Source organism: Eutrema salsugineum, unplaced genomic scaffold (assembly GCF_000478725.1).
Source record: "Eutrema salsugineum unplaced genomic scaffold, Eutsalg1_0 scaffold_10, whole genome shotgun sequence".
In the NCBI taxonomy this organism is placed as follows: Eukaryota; Viridiplantae; Streptophyta; class Magnoliopsida; order Brassicales; family Brassicaceae; genus Eutrema; species Eutrema salsugineum.
In genome coordinates, this window is record NW_006256908.1 from 9,005,752 (window position 1) to 9,033,094 (window position 27,343).

Sequence of the window (27,343 nt, forward strand, 5' to 3'; positions counted from 1 at the left end):
GTTCAAACCAAAGACCACCGGCACTGCACGTGTGCTCAGAACAACCATGAATAGTTGTGACTTGTGATGTTCAATGCAAACAAAAAACAAAACATAGATAGGTTTTTGACAAAAAAAAACAAAACAAAATTTACCCCTTTTTTTTTGATATCCTACAAAATTTACCCTTGAAACGTAAATAAGAATATTAACTTGACATATCTTATTTAACAGATGATTTTTCATGGTTTTGAGTTAAGTGTCACGAACCGATAATTTAATCACTTGTTTCTTATTTATATAGTTTAAGATCCATTTATACTTTCATCCTAACAAAATCATGGGAGCTTGCAAAGATAGTACTCTAGAGTTTTATCAAAAATTTATTTAAATGTAGTATAGTTTAGATTAACAAAATCTAAACTCTAAACCCCAAACTCTAGACTTTGGAAGGCATTTTTCTAAATGCTCTGTGGCCAATAATAATAAATTGGTGATAATAGAATATGATATTTTCGCTCTTCCATGAAAAAGGGAGAAGAGAGAGAAGTATATAGATAACATCATAAGAGTTTGCACATGCACGCAATAAATTTAAAGGCAGAAGAATCCAGCATAGTTTCAGAATGGCAGTCGTTGTTACTCAATTTTTGACAGACTCAAACCAACTTCAAAAACACACACACAACACAAACATTACAGATAGATAGATTCTGAGAGAGACATTTTCGGGGAGAAATGGTGTAACGACGAGGATCTCTTACTCCATAGAAGAAAACATTTTTGTGACTTCTTAGGGGGATGAACCCTAATCAATGTTACTCTCTTTCCCTCTTATAATGGACCCTCCAACATTGACACTTCTCCATCTATGTACCCTCCCAATAGACAATAACCCTTTCACCATCCCTATCTCTATCTTGTGAACCATAATCCTCCAAACGTACTTTTACGGTAATTTGGTAACTATCCAACAGCTTTTTGATCGGTAAAATCTCAAGTAACTACCTCATTATACAGCTTCATAACTTAGATGTTAAATTGTCATCAAACTTTTCATGGTTTTATAGAAGTCCATGTGAACCAAATTCTTCCTAGTCTATTTTTACTACATTATCTATGCGATCAGTAAAAATTATCCTGCATAACTTTGCTAAGTATGATCAGCATTATACAGCAAATACTGATCATACTTGACAACATCATTGCAGGGTTCTATATTAGTCCATGTGTGTAAACTCAAGAAGTCATTTGAGCTAGAAAAAAGCCTTGAGCTGCTTAGATCCAACACAATTACAAGAAAAGTCAAGAGATCTGTAGACAACCATTTCTGCAGATCAAACTGAAAGTATATTTTAGAATATCTCATGCATGAATCATAAACCAGGGTCACACTATCTCCAAGACGATTTAGACCCATCCCTGGACCCTGTTCTTTCAGATCTTATCTCCTCTCTATCTCTGCTCTTACTGTCTTGTGGGGTCTTAATCCACCATGAACTTGAAGAACTCTGACACCAATTTGAACTATGCAAAAAATATAGATCAATTTTTATATTGAACATCTATCTAACCATAGAGTGTGTGTGTTCGTACAGTTTCGTATCAAGATATAACTTAAATAGAAAAAACAGAACCGCACGGTTGAATAAAGTACTGTATCATTTTAAAAGTTGCCCATCTCACACCATTGGCTAACTGTCATGTCCAAACATTTAATGAGGAGCTCTGATATTTCTTCTTCGGCATATATACATAAACCCGTTCTTCACCTCTTGTACTCTCATCCAAATACATATTCTCTTATCACAACATTCTAACTATCTTATCTATACTTGTTACTAATCTTCTCCTCCTACTAAAATGAAGAGCAAGTTCATTAAGTCCTGTGAAAAGAAACTGAAAATGATGACAGGCAAAGTCATAATACCGTGTACCTCTTGTGAGACATGCTACGAAAGAATTTGCTGGGCATTCAAGAAGGAAGCTGAGGCGATACCAAAAGATGTCCCTAAGGGACACTTGGTTGTCTATGTAGGTGACGAGTCCAGGAGGTTTGTGATAAAGATCAGCTTGCTTACACACCCACTCTTCAAGGCATTGCTTGATCAAGCACAGGATGCTTACGGTTTCAATGCTGACTCCAGACTATGGATTCCATGCGATGTGAGCACCTTCCTCGATGTTGTCCGTTGCGCTGCTGCTCCACATTATCAGACGAACTGCATGTGTTTCTAGGAAGGTTCTTGTACAGGGAACTCAAGACATTTTATTTATTTATCCGGGCAACGTTTCTAAAGAGAATGTTGGTTATTGCTAAGCTATTGCAGTACACTAATAATGTAAGACTTTTTGTATTGAATGTGTCTTTAAATTCAGCGGGAAAAATGTTGTTAGCTAAATGGCAAGCAGTAAACTCTTGATCTCAGTTCTCCAGCTCCAAAGATATACATGAAGCCACTAAAGCCAGAGGCTTGTTACTGAATAGAAGGCATTAGGCATGAAAATGACTCGAGAAACATACAAGAGCTCCATTGTTTCCAGTTAACTGAAAGTCTGAAACATAAAACTCTTAACAAAGATTATTTTCTAGAAAGGACAGAGGGAGAGAGCACAGTGCAATTTTACCTTCTCTCACATCTCAAGACAAAGGCCAGGCCGTCTTAAAAGCAAATAGCAATGTTTCTGAATCCAGATGACTCAATTTTGCAACTCTCTTGCAAAACATATGGGAACAACCTCCAGCTTCTGTTGGTTGTAAGAGCCATCGGGAATGACCTTGCCCTGCTGTTATATCCTATCACCATAAGTATAAATTAAATAGCCTTTATGTAGTTCTTGAAAGATTCAGCCAAAAATAAGATTTTGTGAGTTGTGACAAAGAGTTGGGTTTTTCATACGATTGAATATGTAAGCAAGAACAAGGGGCTCAAACATCGGTGATGAAATCCAAACCATAAAAGTTGAGCAACCAACTCTCCATTGCATCAATCTAAAGAATGCATAAACATGTTGTATTGACATAAAGAAGATCAAAATGGTTGGACAAAATGGCCACTAAATAGGTACACTTAAGCCGAGCAGAATAATCGGAGGGTTGGATCTATTTATCATACCCAAAAATAAAAAATTGATATCAACAACTGCAGCAAGATATATACAAAGAACAATCTTGCAAATGAATATACACAGTAGTTGTATCGTGCTTCCTCTCTTTCACAGCTCACAAGTAATCCTACGTGCGTACATACACTGAATTTGGCAATCATATCAATCAACTGTAATTCTAATACCAAAGAAACCTAGTCATGACAACTTTTGGCAGAGATGTAGCCACTGGTTTGCTCCTTTGAAACTGAAAACTCATCCTACACAGATCCAATTCATTATCATCTTATCCCATCAATCAAATTCTCCATTTCTCTTCTCCCAAACCTCCTACCTTCTGCGTGTGCATCTTTACACCTAGCTGCTAAGTAGAACACTAACCAAGCCGCCATGAAATAAACTTCCAGGCCAGACTGGATCACAGAAGCAAAGCTTTTCCCTACAATTCGAATCAGAACCCATCTAAAGAAAGACCCACAGAGAATCGCTTCGAGACACTTGAGCTGCACGGCCTGATGCAAAAGAAGAGATACCAAATAGAGACCTTCCTTCACAATCTCCCTTCCCCTCCTCCTTGGATCCACAATGGCAACAAAGGCATCAACAGCTAATACCAAACCAATGAACGTATCAAGAAGAAACCAGGCGAACAAGAAACCAGATATCTCCTTCTCGAAACCTCGAATCCATGGGGGCATAACAGTGAAAGGCATAAGCTTTAACCTGAAAAAGAGCCTGAAAAACGAGTACTGATCTTCGACCTCTCCGAAATACCATAAACCCAGAAGCTGCGTTAGTGCATCTCTCACTGCCCATCTCATCAAAACGAAGCCTGTAACTCTCTTAAACCCCAATCTTGAACCACTCCAAACAACACCAAGAAAGGAAGGAAATCTACCGAGCAAGTCGTTGATTACGGTGACGAACATAATCGCCAGCACCAGCGAGTAGACGGTGGTAAACCCAAGAACCACCCATCCATACGCGGCGGATAGAAAGCTCACCAGGTAGAACAGAGCCACAGCGTCGCGTCGACCAAGCTCGAACCCTTTGAAAAACAGCTTCAGATCCACGAAACTCTCGAATTCCTTGTCTTTCTTCTCTCCGCCATACTCTTCTTTCTCGAGATCGTGCTCAGATTCATCGAATTTCGTTTCGTTGTCATCTTTGAGCTGCAAAAGGAATCCCGAGCGAATGATCTGAGGGAGGAGAAGGCCGTTATCGGCGATAGGGCGGGACAATCCAGAAATGCCCTCGAATCCAGAGAAAATTAAAGATGTGGCGTTGACCGGAGAACGAAATGGAGAGCCTTGAAGGGATCGGCGATGGGGATCGTGCTCGTCTGTGGAAAAGAAGTCGTCGTCTAAGGTGCCGAGGCGCGTGAGCTGAAGAAACGGAGCACGTCGGTGATGGTGGAGGCGCGTGGGAGCGTGGGAGTGAGGTTGGAGAGGGAGACGAGAGAGGAGGGAGCGGAGAGAAGGGTCACGGTCGACGAAGGAGGTGAGAAGGAGGGAGCAATGGTCGACGAGAGAGTGGAAAGAGAAGAGGAGGAAAGTCAAGAAGAGGAAAGTGAGAGGGTGAGAGGAGAAAGAAGCTGTGGTTTGACGGAGGAGCTGGGCAGTGGTGCGGAGGCGGTTCAGCCGCGCGTGGTGGTGGTGATGGTGGTGATCGGACATGTCGGTCTTGTTTACTATTCGCTCCCGCTACTTTGGGTAGATCGAGAGAGAGAGAGAGAAAGAGAGATAGAGCCAGATATTCTATATTCTATACGCATCGAACCTGTATCGACTCTGATGGGCCATATGGGCTTAGAATTTGGGCCTTAACTACATACTCTCGCTTTTTTTTCTTTTTCTTTTTGAGTTTATTTTTCATAGGTTTAGGACGAAATGTTGACAAGAAAAACTATAGTAATCTAAATTTGACCCTTTTCTATCATTCTTTTACAAAGAAGAAAACAAGTTTCTCTCTACTTTCTCATTTTGGCAAACTACTGCATACATTTGTAAATAGGTAAAACATGACAATTTTCTTCGTAAAATGCGTCATATTTAAAGGTAATGCATGATGAAAGCTCATTAAAGTTAATCAAAGCTAGTGTCGATCTATGCCTTTATAGGTCACCGTCGCACCGAGATTATCTTTGACTAATGATGAGACTGTTGGAGAGGTGGAAGCTGGCACAAAAGTCTGAGCTAGAGATTGAAAAATTAGAAGAAGGATCACATTCACTTAATACTAGTATATGATTCCATTAGAGTTAGATCGGTTATGTTTAAATGATTCCATTAGAGTTAGACCGGTTATGTTTAGATGATTCCATTGGAATTGCGAGATGATAAGCATTTTTCTAATATTTTTATGTTATAAAGACTTCATTATACCGAAAAATTTAGAAAAAGGGTATATGATTTCACACTTTGTAACAAGAAAATTGTTCATTTGAGAACTTACAATGGGTTTTAAACACAGATTTTAAATTAGACAAACAGAGACCACTTCACAGACAATCATTTGGTAAAAATTATTCAGACATTAACAAAAAAAAAAAAAAAAAAAACTTTATAGTAAAAAAAGAAAACAGAGGACTTAACATATTGGAATGGGAGCACCGTTCCACTCATTGAGACATTCCATCATCGGATCAATGATTTTCCCTTCACAAATCGCCGTGAAAACCTTATCGAACTCTTCTCCCGGCGACGTGACTTTCTCTCCGGTCAAAAGCTCTGTACCAATCTCTTCCCTCACGAATCTATACAAAGGATACGACCTACATTCCTTAATCCTGTTCGGAATAGCCGATGTTCCATTATCGTACGCAGCTCTCGCTGCCTCCACTTCTTTAGGAAGCACCGTCTTGAGCTCCTCCTCGAAAGCTCCGATCTTATGGAAGATCGAAGTCACCGCGTTCTTCTCACTCTCACCGTTGATCAAAGCATGGTCGACGATAACCTGTCTCAGTTTCTGGATCAGTGGATACGTGGCGCTACAAGGATCGTCCACGTATGTGTAGACTTGTTCACGGTCCACGACTTTGAGTAAATCCTTCTCGCAGAAACGAGATGGGTGTAGCTCTCCGTTGATTCCAGTAGTTAAAACTTTCTTCGCGACTTGAGAGACTGTGTTCTTCACAGTTTGTTTCAGATTCTCCTCCAAATGTCTCAGATCCACAGCTTGGCAAATAGCCACGAGGAACGTCGTTGACATGAGCTTGAGAATGTCGACGGATTCTGCTGTTTTACGAGACGAGATTAGCCCGAGGGAGTTCACGTCTTGGTTGTGTTGCTCTGCGGATTGAACATGGCTTGTCACTGGATTCGCCAAGTATTGAAGCTCTGAACAGTAAGAAGCCATTGCGATCTCTGCTCCTTTGAATCCATAATCCAAGCTTGGATTCCTCGACGCGGTTAGATTCGAAGGAAGTCCGTTGTTGTAGAAATCGTTGACGAGCTCCGAGAATTGAGCGAACATGAGTTTCCCGATGGCTGCGATCGCGAGACGCGTGTTGTCCATGGAAACTCCGATCGGAGTTCCCTGGAAGTTTCCGCCGTGAATCGCCTTGTTTCTCGAGACGTCGATCAACGGATTGTCGTTGACGGAGTTGATCTCGCGCTCGATCGATTTCGTCGCGTATCGGATCACTTCGATCTGAGGACCTAGCCATTGAGGAGATGTACGGAGAGCGTAACGATCCTGTTTCGGCTTCTGTAACGGATCCATCTCGTGGAGTTTCTTAGCCAATTTCATGTATGAGCTTCCGTCGAGGATGTGCTCCATTATCGCCGCCGCTTCGATTTGGCCTGGGTGATGCTTCAATCGGTGAGTCAGATGGTCGGTGAACTCTGGCTTTCCGCTCATCACCTCCGCGAAAACCGCCGATAAAATCTCCGCCAGAACAGAGAGAACATTCGTCTCGAATAGCACCATCGACGCCATTCCGGATCCAACCGCCGTGCCGTTGACGAGCGCGAGACCTTCCTTGGGCTGGAGATCGAAGAATCCGGAGCTGATTCCGGCCATTTTGAAGGCTTCCTCTGCGGTTAAGGCTTCCCCTTTGGGTCCTGTGGCTTTGGAATTGGGACGGCCGGTGAGGATTCCGGCGATGTAGGAGAGGGGGACGAGATCTCCGGAGGCGGTGATTGTACCGCGGAGTGGGAGAGAAGGAGTGATGTTGTTGTTGAGGAAACCGGTTATGGCCTCGAGAATCTCGAACCGGATACCGGAGTATCCTTGGAGGAGAGTGTTGATCCGTACAAGCATGGCGGCTCTTGTGGCGGATTGCGGCAGTGTGTGGCATGTTTCCTTCGTGCTCCCGAATATTCCGGCGTTCAGGAATCTGCAAACATTTAGTTAATTAATTTTATTAATCAAAAGTTTTAATTAACCCGAACAGAATATTAACCCATTCAATTAGACCCGACCCGTAGATTTCCCATGCAACGTCATAACCGTAAGGCTTAAATAAGTTGCTTCCCGTGATTTATATGATTTTGAAATTCAAATCTATTTATTTAAATTTATTAATTTACTTCCTTTTTTTAGATTTCGGAATTTATCAGTTGATTGGAGGATAAAAAAATATCTAGCTTATAAGAAAACAAAAAAAATCACCAAAATAATAATACTATAATTCTGTTTTCTCTTCATTTTTTGGCTGAGAATTTTTTTTTTTTTCCTCTCCATATATATAAAGAAGAGTTTATGTTGCATCCAAGTATTACTCGCCACGTATTTACCTAAAGATACTAACCATTTTATATCTAAATTGTTATAATTAGAAGAAACAAGAAAATTTGATTATTACTACAAAACCAATTATATATACCTTATAAGCTCCTTCTGAAGTGCGACACCGTTTTTAGTTCTCCGATGAGAAGTAGCACCAAAACCAGTAGTAACACCATAACTATCAGTGCCTTTGCCCATACTCTCCATAACCCAATCACTGCTAGCTTTCACACCGGCTCTCGAAGTCTCCGACAACTCCACCTTCACACCGTTCCCAACGGTTGAGATCGCTGCCACTTGTCCGATCGTCAGAGTCTCTCCTCCAAGATTCACCACTGGCTTCCTAAACTCCTCAACCATTCTCTTCACTTCATCCAAATGGCTACCTTTCATTTGCTCCGCCGCAGCTCCCCAGTTGAGTGGATCCGCCGCCGCAACCGCCATGACGTTTTTCTTGATCTCTCCACCGCATAACATAGCGTCCACTTCTCCTCCGTTCATCTTGTATCCGTTAGTCTCCATTTGAATATCGCGTTTATGAGATTACTTAAAAGGAGGAGGAGATTATATGGAGAGATCTCTAAGGAAGTGAGAGTTTATTATTTTTGTTGGTTAAGGAATTTGATTTGTTGTTCCTGAGGGAAAAGAGATGAATGAAGGGTGGTTTAAATAAGGTGGTAGTGTTTGTTGGTAGGTAAGCTTAAGAGAGCTAGTTTTTTCTTTTTTTCCTATAATGATAATTTTAAAATAAAGGAAAAATGGAAATTAGTGAGAAAGAAGGAGTTGGTTGAGAATTAATGATGACCGTTAGATGTAGTGCGAAGGATTTTAGTGGTGGGGATTATAATTCGTGGATTTGGTTTACGTCGCAAAATTTTAACGCGGTGGTATTTTTTGTGTTCTCGTCAACGTCACGGTGGTAAAAGTAGTCGTGGCTGGTGGCTGACGATAGTTGTATTTTGCGGTTGGTGAGACTGTGAGATTTTTTTTTTTTTTTTTTGTGGGAAGAGTTATTTTTGTTTTTGGAGTAAAGCGTTTCATTGTGATGGGAGTAGGTGTGTAATGTATGAACGTAATCGAGTCAATTAACGTCCCCACCATAACACTCTTTCAATTTTATTTTTATAGTATTTTGTAAATTGTTATTTTGTCATTTTTGGATATTATATCTGTTTTATCGGATACTTTAAAAGGTTTAGTTTTCATTTTAATTATCGTGTTGTGTCTTTGTATATTTTTTATGTTTTGTTTTACTTTTTTTTATATATAGATAGATTGTTTCGTTATTACCGAAACTTCGACTAACGAATTACCAAAATGCATGTAGTGCGACTTTTCAACTTAATGTTCTTTATTTTGAGTAACAGTTCATGTTCACTTACATTAATATTATGGGAAAACTCGAGAAAATAAAACTTAAATTAGGTTTTTAAAATGCATATACATACCAAATTACCAATCATTGGGTCAAAACTGAAAGTCAGAAGTTTTTTGTCAAAAGTTTATAAAAATCAAAGATCATAAATAGTGATAGATACAAATTACATGGTTCATCGATTTTGTAATTGGAAAATAAATTTGCGTGGAAGATAACTTTAAGATAATTCTTACGTGGACAGAATGCAAACTACAATATTCACGCGAGAACAAGATTTCCAATAGTTGCCGAGTGACGCAACACGCCATTTGTATGACAAAAGCAATGGCATTATGTAATTACAACCTCCACTAATTTTCGTCTGTTATTTCTAAGCTTATGAAATTAAAAATATACTATAAAAAATATTATAATGGATTTAATTTAGTTATTGTTATTCCTTATAAAAGCTTAATAATTATCATCGTCATGAGAGTTTTTCTAATCATAATTATACTTGTATGTCCCTGTCAAACCAAGCATGAATACAAATGATTATACTTGTAGTCTAGCAAAATCTAAGAATTTAATCTGAATAAAATAATATCCGTGGATAGAGTTCGTCTTAAATATTTCAAGCGGGTGCTGCAGAAAATAAATGGAGCGATCCATTTGCTAAAGAAATAGAAATTCATTATCAAACTAATTCTTTGATTTATTTGTGGAATACGCGTTACATTAATCGAAAGCTAAAATGTAATAAACAGTGTATATATATTAAGAAAAACAATAGTAAAAATGAAATGGCTTGGGTGGAAGAACTGGTGGGTTGGTAAGGCAAGGCGCCTTCACTGAAACATTTGCATGTGCATGCATTTTTTTGCTTCCATCGTAGCATGCGATAGTCTCCATTTAAATCCACAAGTATATTTATTTTACTGATGATTTCGTTTATATATTTTTATTTCTAATTTAATCTTGTGGAAAGATTTTTTTTTTAAAATCTATTTTTAAAAATGTACTATGTTTAAAGGACAATTTGAAATATTTTATTCATATTTCTACACCCAACATTTTAGGATAAGGTCGAACGATGCCAAGAGGAACGAATAAAGGACAAAATGGACGGAATATATTGAACAAAACACGGATTGCTACTACGTAAATATAATTATTTGAAATGCAGGTGGATTTCGGTCAATGGGAAAGGAAACTTATGTCAAATATCCGATTTTGGTTTAGCGGTTTGATTGACTCTTTCTTTCTTTCTTTTTTTTTTTTTAGTCCTGAAGCTTATCTTCACTAGTTTATCTGTCTCTAACTCTTTGTAAAAAAGACACTTTCTTTTGTTAAATAAATATAAATTAGATTTAAGTGCATTGCATCTTGTTTTCGTCGACAGGTTCATAATTGTTTGAATTGGTCGATGTTGTTGAGATTTGTATAAAAAACTAGAGTATTTTTCACTTAAGACGTTTTACGTTTATAATGACAAAAAGCCTATAATAAAAACCTGTAGATAAAGTTTAGTTGCGATTCAGTTATATGTATTAATGACTTAATGTATACGGTAAAGGTAAAATACTACCAGAGCATTGATTTGGTTTGGCTTTTGCTCACTTTAGTTCTAAGTGAAAAAACAAATTTACGAAAGTTAGATATCTTCATTTGTGAAAACATTTTTCAAGCCTAAACACGTACTACTTAATCTATCCAAAAATTTAATGGCTCTTATTTCCTCTACCTAGGGCCTAGTAGATAGTGCCAGTAACAGGTTCGCCATTAACTATAATTGGTTATCTCAAGCTATCGATATAGTTGTTTGAGTGATCTTTGTGTATGCGCATTTACATCCTTAGAATTTGATATTGATATGATATAGCAATGGCTAGTTGGGAGTTAGATTTGGACCTTCGACGTGCTACAACCAAATTAATGAAGGTATGCAAGAGGGAATAAACGACAATCTTAACATTAAAAAAAGGGGGATATAGTCTATAATTAAACACAACAAGCTAATATTACGTAAATATATTTGAAATGCTGGTGGAATATCGGTCAACGTGTAACAAAATTTATGTCAAATATCCGTCTATAGTTAGCCGGTTTACTTTTTCTCTTCTTTGTTTTCCCGGCCCTGAAATCTAAGCTTATTTTCTTTAGATTTAGCTATCCTGATTGTTAGATAGATACTACATTACGAAAACAACACGATGTCGGTTTCAAAGATTTAAGTGGATATATTGCACCTTGTTTTGGTTTATAAGTTTTATATTTCTTTTTTGTAATTTGGCTTGTTTGATTTTTTTTTTCTTCTTTTGATAATCCTGATCTCTTAAATCAAATCAGATTAACATTCGGAATATGTAAAAGAAAAAAAGTTTATAATGTTATTGTAGACATCTATAGTGACAAAAAGAAACTAATTTGGGTGCCAGTTATTTGTATTATTGTTTATGGTTAACGAAAAATATTTGTGTTGTCACAACGTACGCTAGTTAAGATCGATACTGTATTCACACATATATAACTACCACAATATTCTCACGGCGGCTTCAAAACTGATATTGATCCGTTTAGTGGGATCCGATATAAGAATATAGCATAACAATCAACAGAAATAGTAAACATTGCTACGTGTTGGTTTAAGAAAAGTTCAGAATTTTCTTGAAGATTTATCGATATTTTATTCTTTAGATGTTTGGTCTCTGTGACTTTGACAATGATAATCGATTTGATGATATTATGGTGTATTTTAAGGAAAATCAATACTTTTTTCTAATATTCGGTCTTTCCTTAGATTCATGACGATATCATAGATAGTTTTGAAAAATTATGATTGATTCATTTTATTGGGGTATTAGTTACAGAAGTAAGATACACATATTTTCCAAAAAGTATTTAATAATATTTCTTTTCAATAAGTATTATCACGATTTACTGTTCAATATATGTGATAAGAGATTCATGGACATATGTGGTCATGCATAACACCAACATGAGATCAAGTGTACATTTTACTAGACTATGTGCATGAGTCTAAGCTTATGTAGTTTGATTTTAATTTTGTTATTGTTGAATTTAATGCTTGATAGCATAGTGAGCTCCATAAACACTTCGATTAATTGCATATATGAGGAGAGCTTACCAGTCATGTGTCTTTTTACTTTTTTTTTCTTTTGAACGAGTGTCAAATTTAACTATTTTTATCACCAATTTACAAATATATGATTTTTTTTCTTAATAGAATATAAGTGAAAACAAAACTAAGAAAACTCTTGCATTAATCTGGGGTCATTCGATATATTTTTATGTTTTTTTTAGAATAGCAAACCTGCCATCAAACAAAAACCGAAAATGAACATACTGTCTACGAACTGAAAGTAGAGGTAAAATCAATGGATAATGGAGACCGGGAACATTCTCATCCTTGGATCTCATTAAGGAGACCATCATCTCCATCATCCATTCTCCTAAGAGGAATGCACAATTCTTCTAGTCGTTGCTTAACCACTCCCAAAATATACTTTTCTTTGCAGATGCCAAATTTGGATTGGAGAAAACCAGTATAGTACAAATAAGTATGATCATTTCGTTTCTTAGCTAAAAGTGAAGTACTCAAAACAATCTTATTATAAAGTGGATAATTACTACTGTTTAATCGTGTTAATTCGTTCTCTTGTCCTTTCAGCGTAAAACCAAAAGTGTGGGAGAAAAACAAAAAACAAAAGTATGGGTGCACTTATGAGAGCTGTTGCCATCACGACTCAACTAATATGTTTTAGATATTTTCGAGAAACATTCAAACAAAGGCAATTTTCTATATATAATTATGGGAATTATAGTATCTGAAAAAACTTGAATAAGAAAGTTTGAAATTTTATAACTTTTTTTCGTCTATGCGTTTTGAGGAAATTATTTTTGTTGCTCGAAATGAAACTTTTTTAAAAGAACAGTCTTAACTTTTAAAATTTAGTGCTTCAATAATATTAGTTCAAAATTTTAAATTGAGATTGTACACTTGGAAAAATTTCCCAGATCATCCAATAAATTTGGATCCCAGAGACCCAGACCTTTACATACTTATTATTCTGTAGGAATTTCTTTAAAAGGAAATTTTCTTGATTAAAATCCTAATACTGAGATATATCCAAAAACTTTACTTACGTTATCTTTATATATCTTACAATCTTTAACCATCTAAGGCTATACAAATCCAAACGTTAGTTTTATATATAGGCTTGTATCAACAATTTTTTCCTTATGTATGCTAAGTTTGAATAAAGCTGGAGTCTTTAAATGAATAGATTGCTTACTATATAGGTTCCATATAAACTTTTGAGTATCCCATTTAGGACTTGCTAAGTGTATAAGGAAAACATTTATTATAGAACATTGGGGGCCTATATAATTGAATACGTTTCTTCTTATAAACAAACTCAAACCAAAATGGATTTCATCGAGACACCAACCACGTACATGAAATCAATATAATATATGAATTAATTCTATTAGTTCCGGACCTTATCATCGTCTTTTACGAATTATATTGGTATCTTAATGGTTTTTCTTATGTTTTTGACATAAAAACTAAAAAGGGTTATATTATCTTTATACAATAATATAATAAACTAACATTAGGCAAAGTTTGATTGATATCTAAGGATTTCTTCATGGAATTATGGGAAACAAACAAAAAAGAATATTTGGATAGATTATTACTGGGAAAAGACAGTCTTCAGAGAAACATATACAGAATTTAAAGTTGTTAAGCGAATTATATGGTGAATTATATTATTATTATTATTATTGTACTGATTTTGAGATGTAAAGGATTTGTCATCATTTTACTAAAGAAATTATAAAAGGGAATGGACTAAAATTAGGCCACCAAACAAACAATGAGAAATGGAGAAAAAAAGGCAACAACAACCACAGTAGCGAGGATCCATCGCACACCACTCGTCTCACCAAACCCTCTTTTTTTTTTTTTCCTTCTTCAGAGCTCATTGGGTCCCACTTTACATTTCCACCAAACCCTTTCCTCTTCTGTCCAAATCAAACACAGCTTCAACACACACAAACCTAATCAATACACGTCATCGAATGAAATCAGACACAGCTTAAATATTACACTCATTAAGGAAGTTTAGAAAGAAGATGAATTCCATCATTCGAGATTTACCCATATTGATGGGGACAAAAAAAAAAGAAATTTCATCAAATTGGATGGTAAATTAGTGTTTTCTGTTGTGTACTTGTGTTGGTTAATTATTTTTCGAAGGAAGTAAATTGTCTGGAATTTAACTATTCAGATGGCCTAAAAAAAGAAGCCATAGACATGTTATAGTCCAAACTATTTAGGATTAGGAGAGATCGGACCTAGCTCTAATTAGAGTAGAATTGACGCCTAGATATTGTTTGCTGTTAATTATTATTGTGGACTGGTGGTAAATGCAAGTATGCAGCGACACAGCGTTAGACCGTATGTATAGATTTTATAGACTAATAATACTGGTATGAATTGTTCAAAGTTGAAAGAAAAAAAAAATAGAATATTGGCATGAATGTATGATTATTATACAGTTAAAATTAGAGGACATTAGATATGGATTCTGATTTTATTAAGAGCCTTGAAAAATGCCTAATGAAGATCTGATAAATCTTCATTTTTGACAAGCGAGATAACTTTTCAATTCTATCGCCAAAACTTACATCCGCAACGGAATATAGATATCATGATATTGCAGAGTCGTGCTTACCATATAGTGAAAAAGGCTTTCGCCTCAAGCCTCCAAAATATGTTAATTTTTCAGGGCCCTCATTTTCTTAAGAGGTGGTTAAGTGGTTTATGGTTGACATGAAATCTTTTTTTACATAAGATGTTTTCTTATTTTTGTTTATAAGAGAGAAAAAAAGGAATAGATATAGGAAATAGATTAAGATTACATTCTCCCAATAGTTTTAGGAAATTGATTAAGATTTGTTTAGATTATCAGCTTTATAACATCCTAAAATAAGACCAAAACCCTAAAGCCCAAGAGGAAAAAAAATTCATAGATTGCTTATCAGATATTGCTGACGATTCCAGTTTCAGTTGCCTTGGCTGAAAAAAGTTTTTCAAAGTTGAAGTTGATAAAGTCTTAGTTGCGATCAACTATGTCACAAGAAAGATTGAATGGCCTATCTATTATATCTATAGAAAGAAAACTAGTTAAGGACATCGATTATGAGAGTTTGGTGAAAAAGTTTATTGAAAAAGAAGGAAGAAAGATTATGTCTTAATTAGTTTTTTTAGATTAAAATTTTATTTTTGAATATTTTATATGATTTTAAAATTATATTATATTTTTTTGTTAGAAAACTTTTTTTTTTAATGAAAAAGGCCCTATTTTTTTAGTTTGTCTTAAGTTCCTATAAACCTTCGCACAGCACTGATGATATGATTGCATATGTTCATCTCATTATAACTCTAGCTAGAGGATACTCTTAATGTGCATTTGGTTTACGTCAGAAAGAAAAAAGAGCTATGGTTTACGTCAGAAAGAAAAAAGAGCTATGGTTTGTAAAGGGTTGTAGTTCTTAGTCTAATGGGCTTACTCATATTAGGGCTCGCTTTTTATTTTCATGGGCTATTTCATTTTCAGTGGATTTGTAGAAAACCAGTTACCATGCACTTCGGATTATAGAGTTGTATTACATCACATAAATCATTTTAAAATCTTATTTGAAATGGTGTGTTACTCAATGATGGTTTCTTTTAATCACTACCCAAAGTATTTATAAGTCTAGCAGGAGTCATTTATTCGAAACCAATTCAATATGTACAAGAATATATGTGTCTTAATTATAAAATCTTTTAGGTAAATCGACTTCAGATTGGTTTGGTTTGTGGTCACTGGCCAGACTCCTATGCCGTTCTTGAAATCACATAACTCTCAATCCATCTGTCCAATCATTTTTTTTTTGTGTGTTGGAAAGTTAACACATAAAAAGTTATCGTATCACCAGAGTAGAAGATGATTAGATGGTAGAGCGCTTTTTTATTGGTGTGATCTTCACTGAGTTGAACACAAAATGCTTTTTATTAGATGGTAGAGAGCTTTTAATTGGATTGGTCATGCTATCCGATCCTAATTCAGTGATAAAGTGACAAGTTGAACGACCTGGAAATGGCCAGGGATGGATCACTATACATCTCCACTAGGATCAAAAATTGTAAAGTTGAAACGCATAAAAATAAAATTAAAGAAAAAGATAATAGTGATGATAAGATAACAAGGAGAAGATCACTCCTGATATTTGTCGGACTTTTAAGTCAATTGTGGTTGGATCAAGTTCTCGTCATGAAACCCGATCTGATAAAAATTCGGATTATGATCCCAAATTAAGAAAATAATAATAGTGAGAAGATTACACCAAAAGTTAGATTGAGCTAAAGTCGATGCATGAGGAGGCGATAAAAGAATCTTTATAGAAAAAGTGTTACTTATTATAATATAAGACCCATTAGTCCTCATGATACAGATCATTCGGATATACCATATTTATTTACTTATTTTCATCTGCTTGACTTGTCTTTCAACTTACATTGACACTATATATGTATAGTCTCTATAGAAGATTCTGATTTCAAGTTTGCTCTAAGTTTTTTTAACGAGAATGATAAGAGAACTACAACTTACTTATTTTTATGATTAAATAATGATTAAACGAATCTTTTCTTCTACTTTATAAATCAAAGTTGGGAATAGAATCCAACAACCTGTTTACGAAAGAAATGGTTTAGTTTGTCGGAATGTTTACGCTGAAAAAGAACCTTGTCATGCAGTGTTTGCATCTTAGCAAAATAAACAATACACTACAGATGGTCTAAATGGAGAAAATACAAATTCAGTTTTACTTTTAACTAAATAAAATAAATAAATAATTAGGGTGTGAAATCTATTATAGAAAAAAAAGGAGAAGAAGAAGAGGAAGAGAAGATTCTACCGCCTATTGGGAAAGGCAAAAAAAGCATACTCCATTTTAATAAAGCAAGAGACTGAGCTAGCTCATTAGCCGATGCGACAATGTTTCAGAAAGACGATAAAACAGTTAATCACTCAGATCTCAAGTTTCTCTAATCTCCCAGAACGTGATAGTGTCCTCTTCTCAATCAGAGATGATATTTCTGATTCTCAATGCAAAAATATACTCCATGATTCATGAAAGATTTAATTGTTATTTTAAACATTGTCTATAGTATAGTTATATTCTGGTTTTCGTGCAATTGTTCAGTCATACCATTATTTAGTTTAAACAAAAATATTATATACAACAGTTAATGTTCAGTATTTTCGTGGAGACATACTCCTCTCAACTAAAGTATCAACTATGTTCACATAACAAAACTTACTCTCCGTCTACATGGCACTCGGATACAAACTCCATTGAAAACAAACGGTATATTTTATATTATTCAACTATTGTGGATATTCGGCGAACATTTGAAAATGATATCCTTTGCTCAATTTGCGATTGATATGATTCTAACTGTATTTGAAAACAAACTCTCATAAGTATCTTTTTACAAACTTTTTACAAGATCATATCTCTATAAATTGTAACTGGAATCGATTTTTAAAGTTATGGAAAAATTGAATTTGTTTTTTGTGAAAAAGGAGCATATTAATCAAATCCAAGGACTACGACCAAAAAAAATCAAATCCAAGAACTAGTAGAACCAGTGGCGGAGCCACATTGAATGAGTTGGGGTCATATGCCCCCAGTAAATTTTAAAATTTGGTGTGATTTACTAAAGCCAACTATTGATGTCCCCATTCATAAAATCATATATGCCTTCATTTATTTATTTATGCCCCCAATAAAAAAAGTTTTTGGTTCCGCCACTGAGTAGAACGATTAGATGTTTGGCACAAAAGATTTTGTTAGAAACTATTAATCAAGAATTTGCTATAAATTAATATGATGCTTGTATCGAGTTTTTTTTATATATATATTTGGTGAGTTTATTCCTTAAAAAAAATCATACTCGATTTTCTTTTAATTTTTTTCTTAAACTGTAACCCTACTTTTTCACCTAATATTTGGTTTGGTCGGATTAGATTATGGAGTTCGAGCCTGACTTATATATATATATCTAAATCTCATACAATTTTATTCAAATCTATCTACGGAATTATACAAACCAGTTTGCGTAAAACTATCAACGAGATGATCTTTTCACCACTTTTATTTGCCATTTAAAAAAAAATTGAATTGCCAATTTCTTAGTATGAGTATGGTAGGTATGTACATTATTGTTAGCCAGAAAAGATTAAAATTTTTGTCTTCAAATTATTATTCATATCTTATTTCGTCAATAACACCATGAATGAACTCTAAGGACTTATAAGTTATAACAACCAAAAAAAATCCCGGAAATATTTATTGTTCTCGTTCTAATCCTTATTGGTTTTAAGCAAATAAAATTTTGTAACATATAATCTTGTTTTCGTTAAAGAAATCTAATTATCTTATATCTATTGACGACCAAAAAAAATCTTATATATACTCTATCTGTTGACAAAATAAAGTCAAGTATCTTGACCAAAATAAAATAGAAAACAAAGTCAAGTATATCCGAATAAATTTAACAGAATCTTGAATACATAGTTAAGTGATTTACATATAAGTAAGATTCATCCATGTATATATGATATTTCAGAATCGCATAGTTTTAGAAAATTATCGTTTTATCAGGTTATTATTTAGGGCCCTATTATTTATTGTTCCCCCTGAAATTAATAAACATGTGGATTTAACTAAAAGTTTTTTCAGAGACAGATAAACCTGCTCTTCGAGAAAGAGAGAATGTCGTTTAAATAAATCCGGAAAATAAAACGGCAACGTTTCAGTGGAGACTGCGGGTCGTAGAGACTAAAGAATCCTCTACAACATCAATTGCGCAATAATCTGGACCATTAAATTAAATTTAAAGCGACGGGAACCGTTAGATGTAAAACTCGAAGCCAGTAGAGTCCAGTCGAAGATGGACCCCACATTCTACCTTTTAACACCTTACCTCTCTCTCTATAATCTCTCTCTCCAGTGCGGCAAGCTGCTCGCATAAAAAGCAAAACACTTAACGAGGAAGAAACACACTCATCTCTTCACGCCCTTGATTTTTTTTAGTTTTTGGGGTAGTTTTAATATTTCTGTTCCAAAATCGTTTCACAGTCTCAGATCTCTCTAAAGACTTTGAGACAGCTCAGAAGTAATTAGTTTTTAGGTTCTGTTTCTGGGAATTTTCGTGTTTTTCACTTTTCTGAGATCACATTCACTTTTTTTTTTTTCCTTTTCTTTCTTTCCTCTCTTTTCGTGTCGTCATTTTGTAAGTGAAGCTGTTGCGAAGTTCTGTCTGAGCAGGAGATGGTGAGAATCTCACTGCTTTTGTTGTGTCTACTGGTTTCCACTTGGCTCTTCACTTCTTCATCAGCCCAGGCTCCAGGTAATCGACTGTTTTTGTGGACAATTTTTGATGTTTTCCTCGCCGAAATTAGTTGTAACAAGTGCTTTTTATAGAAACTCTTTGAAAGTTTTGTCTTTTGTTGATAAATCTCAAGAGCTGTGGCATTTTTGTGGTTAGTCCTTGAGTTGAGAATTGTGTTATAGTTGGATTGCAGAGTAGAGAAAAGATGGAGTCTTTGTGGTATTCGAAGTGAATTCTAACACAAAGAATCAAACTTTTGTTCTTTTTTTTGTTGATAACATCAGGTTTTGTGAGCTTGGATTGTGGAGGTGCAGAGCCATTCACCGACGAGCTTGGACTTAAATGGTCACCGGATGATCATCTGATCTATGGAGAATCCGCTAAGATATCTTCACCTAACGAAACAAAAACGCAGTACACGACTTTGAGGCATTTCCCTGCCGATTCAAGAAAATACTGCTACAGCCTCAATGTGACCATTAGGAATCGATATCTCATAAGAGCCACTTTCCTCTATGGTGATTTCGACAGCAACAACGTGTATCCCAAATTCGATATTTCCCTTGGGGCCACTCATTGGGCTACCATCGTTATCTCAGATGCTTCCACGATTGAAAAGGCTGAGCTGGTGTTTCTGGCTTCTAGTCCTAGTGTCAGCGTTTGTTTATCCAATGCCACAACGGGGCAGCCGTTTATATCTACTCTTGAGCTTAGGCAGCTGAATGGTTCAATGTATTTAACAGAATATGAAGACCGGTTTTATCTAAGTGTAGCTGCTCGAATAAATTTCGGGGCTGAAACTGAAGACCCTGTGAGGTGAGTATATACTTCATAATCTGTTTGTTGTGTACACATTGTGATTTTTCCACCATGAGCTAACAAAATGATTATTGCAGGTATCCGGATGATCCGTATGACAGAATATGGGAGTCTGATTTGATGAAGAAGGCTAACTATCTTGTGGATGTTGCTGCTGGGACTGTGAGAGTGTCGACTACATTGCCAATCGAAAACGGTGGCGATGAAAGACCACCTCAGAAGGTTATGCAGACGGCTGTGGTGGGGACAAACGGGTCCTTAACTTACAGGATGAATCTTGATGGCTTCCCTGGTTTTGGTTGGGCGTTCACATACTTTGCTGAGATCGAGGATTTGGCCGACGACGAGTCTAGGAAGTTCAGATTAGTTCTACCTGATCAGCCTGAGTATAGCAAAGCTATTGTTAACATCAAGGAAAATGCTCAGAGACCGTACCGGATTTATGAACCTGGCTATCCCAACATAACCCTTCCGTTTGTGCTCAACTTTCGGTTCGCCAAAACCGCTGATTCTTCTAGAGGACCTATTCTGAATGCTATGGAGATCAGCAAGTATTTGCAGAAAAGCGATGGTTCAATAGACGGTGAGCACAACTATCCCCTCCTCTTCTTAGTGTTGTGGATTCAGCTTTGAGACTAATATTGATTGCTTGTTTTTGCAGCTACTGTTATGGCAAATGTGGCATCACTATATTCTTCAACTGATTGGGGTCAAGAAAGTGGCGACCCGTGTTTACCCTCACCGTGGTCGTGGGTGGAATGCAACTCGGATCCGCAGCCAAGAGTCGTTGCTGTGTAAGTCACTCTATCTTTGAAGCATGCACATATTTCAAATCTGTTTTGGTTAATTGTTTGACTTTTTTTTTTGTTTTGTTATAACTATAGGAAACTGTCCACAAAGAATTTGACGGGATTTGTACCTTCTGACCTGACCAAACTGACTGGTTTGGTTGAGTTGTAAGTCATAATATCTAAGACATTTGAATCTGGTAATATAGATAGATGATATTCTTGTTATTGATGTTGCAACTTTTCTTGAATGCAGATGGCTCGACGGGAATTCTTTTACGGGTCCAATACCGGATTTCTCTCGGTCCCCAAACCTGGAGATAATGTAAAAATAGTTTCTTTGTGATTAAAATTGTTTGTTGGTTTTATAAAAAGATATGGTGGATTAAATGATTTCTTTGGCAGACACCTCGAGGACAACCGACTAAGCGGAAAGATCCCTTCCTCGTTGGCGAAGCTCCCAAATCTGAAGGAACTGTAAGCTATTTGAAAATTTTTTTTCTTCTTAATATATTGATTTGAAATGGTTGTGTAATCTATAGTTTCATGCACCTAACCTGCATAATTGATTGCAGGTACCTGCAGAACAATATGTTATCTGGAAAAATACCATCAGGCCTGACCAAAAACGTGATTTCGAAGTAAGTATTTCGTCCCACTCAAGTACAGAATTAAACTGTTTTTAGCATAAATAGTTCATATCTAGACTGGTACACTCGTGAATTCTTCTATCTTTCTATTTTGCAGCTTCTCTGGGAACATTAATCTTGAAGAACGTGGAGGTAAAGGGAAGAAGCTCGGTGTCATCATTGGTGCATCAGTTGGTGCTGCAGTTCTGCTACTCGTCACCATAGTTTCTTGCATCTTCATGTGCAAAGCAAAGAAGAATCACAAGATGAGGAAAACTTCGGGTATTTAGTTTCTTTTGTTACAAATAAACTGGTTCGCTTGTTTCTCATGATTTTTGGTTGTTTGGATAAATGTACTTGCCTTTTTCTTTATGGTTGATTTCTAGCGGAGTTAACGAATCGTCCATTGCCTGTTCAAAGAGTGTCATCAACCTTGAGTGAAGCACATGGAGATGCTGCGCAATGCTTCACACTTTATGAGATCGAGGAAGCCACAAAAAAGTTTGAGAAAAGAATTGGGTCGGGAGGTTTTGGAATTGTGTATTACGGGATAACTAAAGAGGGTAAAGAGATTGCAGTAAAAGTTCTTGCAAATAATTCATACCAGGGAAAGAGAGAGTTTGCAAACGAGGTAAGATAAGATGACTTAATATAAACCCATACCAAGAAGTATCTGAGCTTTTCTAGTTTGCTTGGTAGTTAAACCTGAGTGATTCATGTTTTGTTTCAGGTCACATTACTCTCAAGGATACATCATCGGAACCTTGTGCAGTTTCTTGGGTATTGCCAAGAAGAAGGAAAAAATATGCTTGTGTACGAGTTCATGCACAACGGGACTTTGAAGGAGCATCTTTATGGTAACATATATATTTAGAATAAGGCGTTATATTGTAGCGTTTTTGGGTGTTTTGGTTTATGTTAACAAGCTGAATTTTTTTGTGTGTGTTTTCAGGCGTGGTACCACGTGACCGGAGAATCAGTTGGATTAAACGGCTTGAGATAGCTGAAGATGCTGCACGAGGTCCTTACAAAACATTAACAGCAAAAACATATTTGATCTCTGATCCGAGCATTTCTTGATTTTCTTGGTTCTGATATATGTTGGTAGGGATCGAGTATCTTCACACGGGGTGTGTCCCAGCAATCATACACAGGGATCTTAAGACGAGTAACATCCTGCTTGATAAACACACGAGGGCAAAGGTTTCAGATTTCGGTTTGTCCAAATTCGCAGTTGACGGAACCTCACATGTCTCCAGCATTGTCCGTGGCACAGTTGGATATCTGGACCCCGAGTAAGCTAAATAGCACCATGAACTTTGACATATCTTAAAACTGATGAAAGTCTTGAAACTTAACACATGTTTTTCTTCATTGTTCGATGTTAAAAAGGTACTATATATCGCAACAGTTAACAGAGAAGAGTGACGTGTATAGCTTCGGCGTCATTCTTCTTGAGCTTATATCCGGCCAAGAAGCCATATCTAATGAAAACTTCGGTGTCAACTGCCGCAACATAGTCCAATGGGTGAGTTCATTTTTCTAGCTGGTTTTCGGTTTTTGGTTTATGAGAATTATCGGTTTTAATCGGTCTGTTAGCGGTTTGGATAAATCAGATAATGGATCGGTTTACAAATCATCTCTTGTTGGTTTTGTTTTGGGTAGGCCAAGATGCATATAGACAACGGAGACATACGAGGGATCATCGATCCAGCATTAGCGGAAGACGATTACAGTCTCCAGTCAATGTGGAAGATTGCGGAGAAAGCGTTGATGTGTGTGAAACCGCACGGGAACATGAGACCGTCGATGTCCGATGTGCAAAAGGATATTCAAGACGCGATTAGGATCGAGAAGGAAGCGTTGGCCGCGAGAGGAGGATTATCAGACGAGTTTTCACGGAGCTCGGCGCATTCATCGTCTCTCAACATGGGAATGCATGACCTCGCTGCATCTCAGAATTTCGTCTCCATTGATGACTCTGTCTTGCAGCCAACTGCTCGGTGATTAGAGGGATTCGGCTTTTGTACAGATGCATCACTCACACTCACTCGTGTTTTTTTTTATAAGAGTTTTTGAGCTTAACGCTGCATTATTATCTCATTTTCGGAAACTCGAGCTTACAAGAAATGGTTGGTTTAATTTTTTTTTTAGACTTTAATTTTGGTATTGTGTTTTATTATAACTGGTTTTCCCATTTTCGACTTATTTATATCATTTATGCGATGATCCCTCCGCAATTATTAAACTGATCACGCAAACCAGAAATGGCATACATTCTCTCAAACATACCGAAGCTAGTATTGCGTTGCTGGGCCTTTGTGGAATCTTGAAAATCCAATCTTTAAGTTATTGCACAATAAAAAATAAAAGTTTATCATATGTACTCCAAATGTTTTACTGTGGCAAAAAGGCAAAAACTATATTGTATTAAAAGATAAGAATCTAATAGCTTACCAAAGCTTTATATAGAAATAAATGATGGATCCAATGTTTTACTGTGGCGACACCTTGAAAACAAAGGATTAACCAGAAAAATCTTTTTTTCGTTGACACAATCCTCAAATTTGATGTCGAAAAAATACAATTTCAAATTTGAAAAAATGTAAATTATTTATTTATAATTTAAAATATTGATATTTTTTTTTTTTTTTTTTAATGAATCCAACTTTAAATCCAATTTTTAAACATCTATTACTAATAAAAATTAAAATTATATGTATCATAAAATATAACGTTTTCACATATGCTTTAAAGTTTAATTTTATTGGTTTATATTAATCTTTAAAACTGAGAAAGTTTTAAATTTTAAAATTATATTGTTAACACAATAAAATATAAAGGAAAAATTCTTCTTAGTTTGAAATATTCTATTACTAATAAAAATTAAAGATATATGCTTTTTGTTAGTGTTGGTCTATCAACTTATAAATGTTCAACCAAAGAATACGTTTTCTTAACATGATATATGTATAGCTTCAAAACAAAATCATAAAAACCTAAAAATTTACATAAAAATTATGAAATTAACACTTTAATATTTTTAATATATTATTTAAACAATAATATATAAAAGGTAATATCCTAGTAAATATATTTACTGGCATGTAATTTTTGCTTAAATGCTTTACTAGTACATATGTAACATCCCGATTTCCAGGTAGTCGGAAAGGCTTATAAGAATTGATTTGGCTACCTATGTCAACAAAGTGCACTTATCTTTTCCGGTCAAGAGTGTTGAGAGAACAGAGTTAAGCGTGCTGATGCTGGAATAGTCTCAGGATGGGTGACCTACCGGGAAGTACTCTGCGGTACTGTGCGAGTGAGGACAAAGCACGGGGAAAGATCATGTGGTGATTGCAGGGATAGTAGACAATCTTACGAGCCTTCCGGACTAACGACTCCCGACCGTCGGACAGTGGTGGGCCAACGGGCCTAGAGAGGACGTTGGACCAACGGGCCTAGAGAGAGGACGTTGGGTCCACGGGCCTAAAGAGGGCGTTGGGCTCACTGGAAGGGGCGGTTGGGGGGAGTTAGGATTGATATCGCCGGTCCGCGCCTGGTCCCCAAAGGAAGAGCGGGTCGGGATGTCACAAGTGGTATCAGAGCCGACACCCAACCTCGTGTGTGGAGTCGTCATGTGGCCTCACACCATAACAGGGTGAACGATCTTGGTACAAGCACTGTGGAGGTAAAGGGAGAATTCGGGGACGAATTCCTTGGAAGTCGGGGAGAATTGTAACATCCCGATTTCCATATAGTCGGAAAGGCTTATAAGAATTGAGTTGGCTACCTATGTCAACAAAGTGCACTTATCTTTTCCGGTCAAGTGTGCTGAGAGAACTCCAGAGTTAAGCGTGCTGATGCTGGAGTAGTCTCAGGATGGGTGACCTACCGGGAAGTACTCTGCGGTACTGTGCGAGTGAGGACAAAGCACGGGGAAAGATCATGTGGTGATTGCAGGGACAGTAGACAATCTTACGAGCCTTCCGGACTAACGACTCCCGACCGTCGGACAGTGGTTGGCCAACGGGCCTAGAGAGGACGTTGGACCAACGGGCCTAGAGAGAGGACGTTGGGTCCACGGGCCTAAAGAGGGCGTTGGGCTCACTGGAAGGGGCGGTTGGGGGGAGTTAGGATTGATATCGCCGGTCCGCGCCTGGTCCCCAAAGGAAGAGCGGGTCAGGATGTCACAAGTGGTATCAGAGCCGACACTCAACCTCGTGTGTGGAGTCGTCATGTGGCCTCACACCATAACAGGGTGAACGATCCTGGTACAAGCACTGTGGAGGTAAAGGGAGAATTCGGGGACGAATTCCTTGGAAGTCGGGGAGAATTGTAACATCCCGATTTCCATATAGTCGAAAAGGCTTATAAGAATTGAGTTGGCTACCTATGTCAACAAAGTGCACTTATCTTTTCCGGTCAAGTGTGCTGAGAGAACTCCAGAGTTAAGCGTGCTGATGCTGGAGTAGTCTCAGGATGGGTGACCTACCGGGAAGTACTCTGCGGTACTGTGCGAGTGAGGACAAAGCACGGGGAAAGATCATGTGGTGATTGCAAGGACAGTAGACAATTTTACGAGCCTTCCGGACTAACGACTCCCGACCGTCGGACAGTGGTGGGCCAACGGGCCTAGAGAGGACGTTGGACCAACGGGCCTAGAGAGAGGACGTTGGGTCCACGGGCCTAGAGAGGGCGTTGGGCTCACTGGAAGGGGCGGTTGAGGGGAGTTAGGATTGATATCGCCGGTCCGCGCCTGGTCCCCAAAGGAAGGGCGGGTCGGGATGTCACAAGTGGTATCAGAGCCGACACCCAACCTCGTGTGTGGAGTCGTCATGTGGCCTCACACCATAACAGGGTGAACGATCCTGGTACAAGCACTGTGGAGGTAAAGGAAGAATTTGGGGACGAATTCCTTGGAAGTCGGGGAGAATTGTAACATCCCGATTTCCAGATAGTCGTAAAGGCTTATAAGAATTGATTTGGCTACCTATGTTAACAAAGTGCACTTATCTTTTCTGGTCAAGTGTGCTGAGAGAACTCCAGAGTTAAGCGTGCTGATGCTGGAGTAGTCTCAAGATGAGTGACCTACCGGGAAGTACTCTGCGGTACTGTGCGAGTGAGGACAAAGCACGGGGAAAGATCATGTGGTGATTGCAGGGACAGTAGACAATTTTACGAGCCTTCCGGACTAATGACTCCCGACCGTCGGACAGTGGTGGGCCAACGGGCCTAGAGAGGACGTTGGGCCCACAGGCTTAAAGAGGGCGTTGGGCTCACTGGAAGGGGCGGTTGGGGGGAATTAGGATTGATATCGCCGGTCCGCACCTGGTCCCCAAAAAAAGAGCAAATCGGGATGTCACAATATATATATCTTTTGCCATATATATATAATTAATTAGTTGCATATAATTGGTTGCGTATAATTTTGTCAACATAATATCCTCAAGATAGA

At 37.1% G+C, this 27,343-nt stretch overlaps 4 protein-coding genes across 4 annotated transcripts; 2 read left to right on the forward strand and 2 right to left on the reverse strand.

The window, feature by feature from the left end:
* The first annotated feature begins 1,745 nt into the window (after positions 1-1,745).
* Positions 1,746-2,441, forward strand: LOC18026738 (indole-3-acetic acid-induced protein ARG7). Its single transcript, XM_006410819.2, has one exon. The coding sequence runs from the start codon at positions 1,843-1,845 to the stop codon at positions 2,215-2,217; it is 375 nt and encodes a 124-aa protein (XP_006410882.1). The 5' UTR covers positions 1,746-1,842; the 3' UTR covers positions 2,218-2,441.
* Positions 2,442-2,990: 549 nt separating this feature from the next.
* On the reverse strand, positions 2,991-4,801 carry LOC112081627. Its single transcript, XM_024148428.1, has one exon. It carries the CDS (start codon positions 4,761-4,763, stop codon positions 3,369-3,371), a length of 1,395 nt encoding a protein of 464 aa, XP_024004196.1. The 5' UTR covers positions 4,764-4,801; the 3' UTR covers positions 2,991-3,368.
* A 677-nt stretch (positions 4,802-5,478) lies between these two features.
* On the reverse strand, positions 5,479-8,461 carry LOC18026739 (phenylalanine ammonia-lyase 1). The gene is made up of 2 exons (XM_006410820.2): positions 7,916-8,461; positions 5,479-7,426 (listed from the first exon to the last, which is right to left on the reverse strand). The coding sequence occupies exons 1-2, from the start codon at positions 8,338-8,340 to the stop codon at positions 5,677-5,679; spliced, it is 2,175 nt and encodes a 724-aa protein (XP_006410883.1). The 5' UTR covers positions 8,341-8,461; the 3' UTR covers positions 5,479-5,676.
* A 10,825-nt stretch (positions 8,462-19,286) lies between these two features.
* Positions 19,287-24,112, forward strand: LOC18026740 (probable LRR receptor-like serine/threonine-protein kinase At1g67720). Its single transcript, XM_006410821.2, has 15 exons — positions 19,287-19,667; positions 19,934-20,465; positions 20,546-21,051; positions 21,130-21,262; positions 21,353-21,424; positions 21,513-21,581; positions 21,662-21,733; positions 21,832-21,897; positions 22,004-22,167; positions 22,272-22,516; positions 22,616-22,742; positions 22,838-22,906; positions 22,994-23,180; positions 23,278-23,413; positions 23,551-24,112. The coding sequence occupies exons 1-15, from the start codon at positions 19,589-19,591 to the stop codon at positions 23,890-23,892; spliced, it is 2,799 nt and encodes a 932-aa protein (XP_006410884.1). The 5' UTR covers positions 19,287-19,588; the 3' UTR covers positions 23,893-24,112.
* The last annotated feature ends 3,231 nt before the right edge of the window (positions 24,113-27,343 follow it).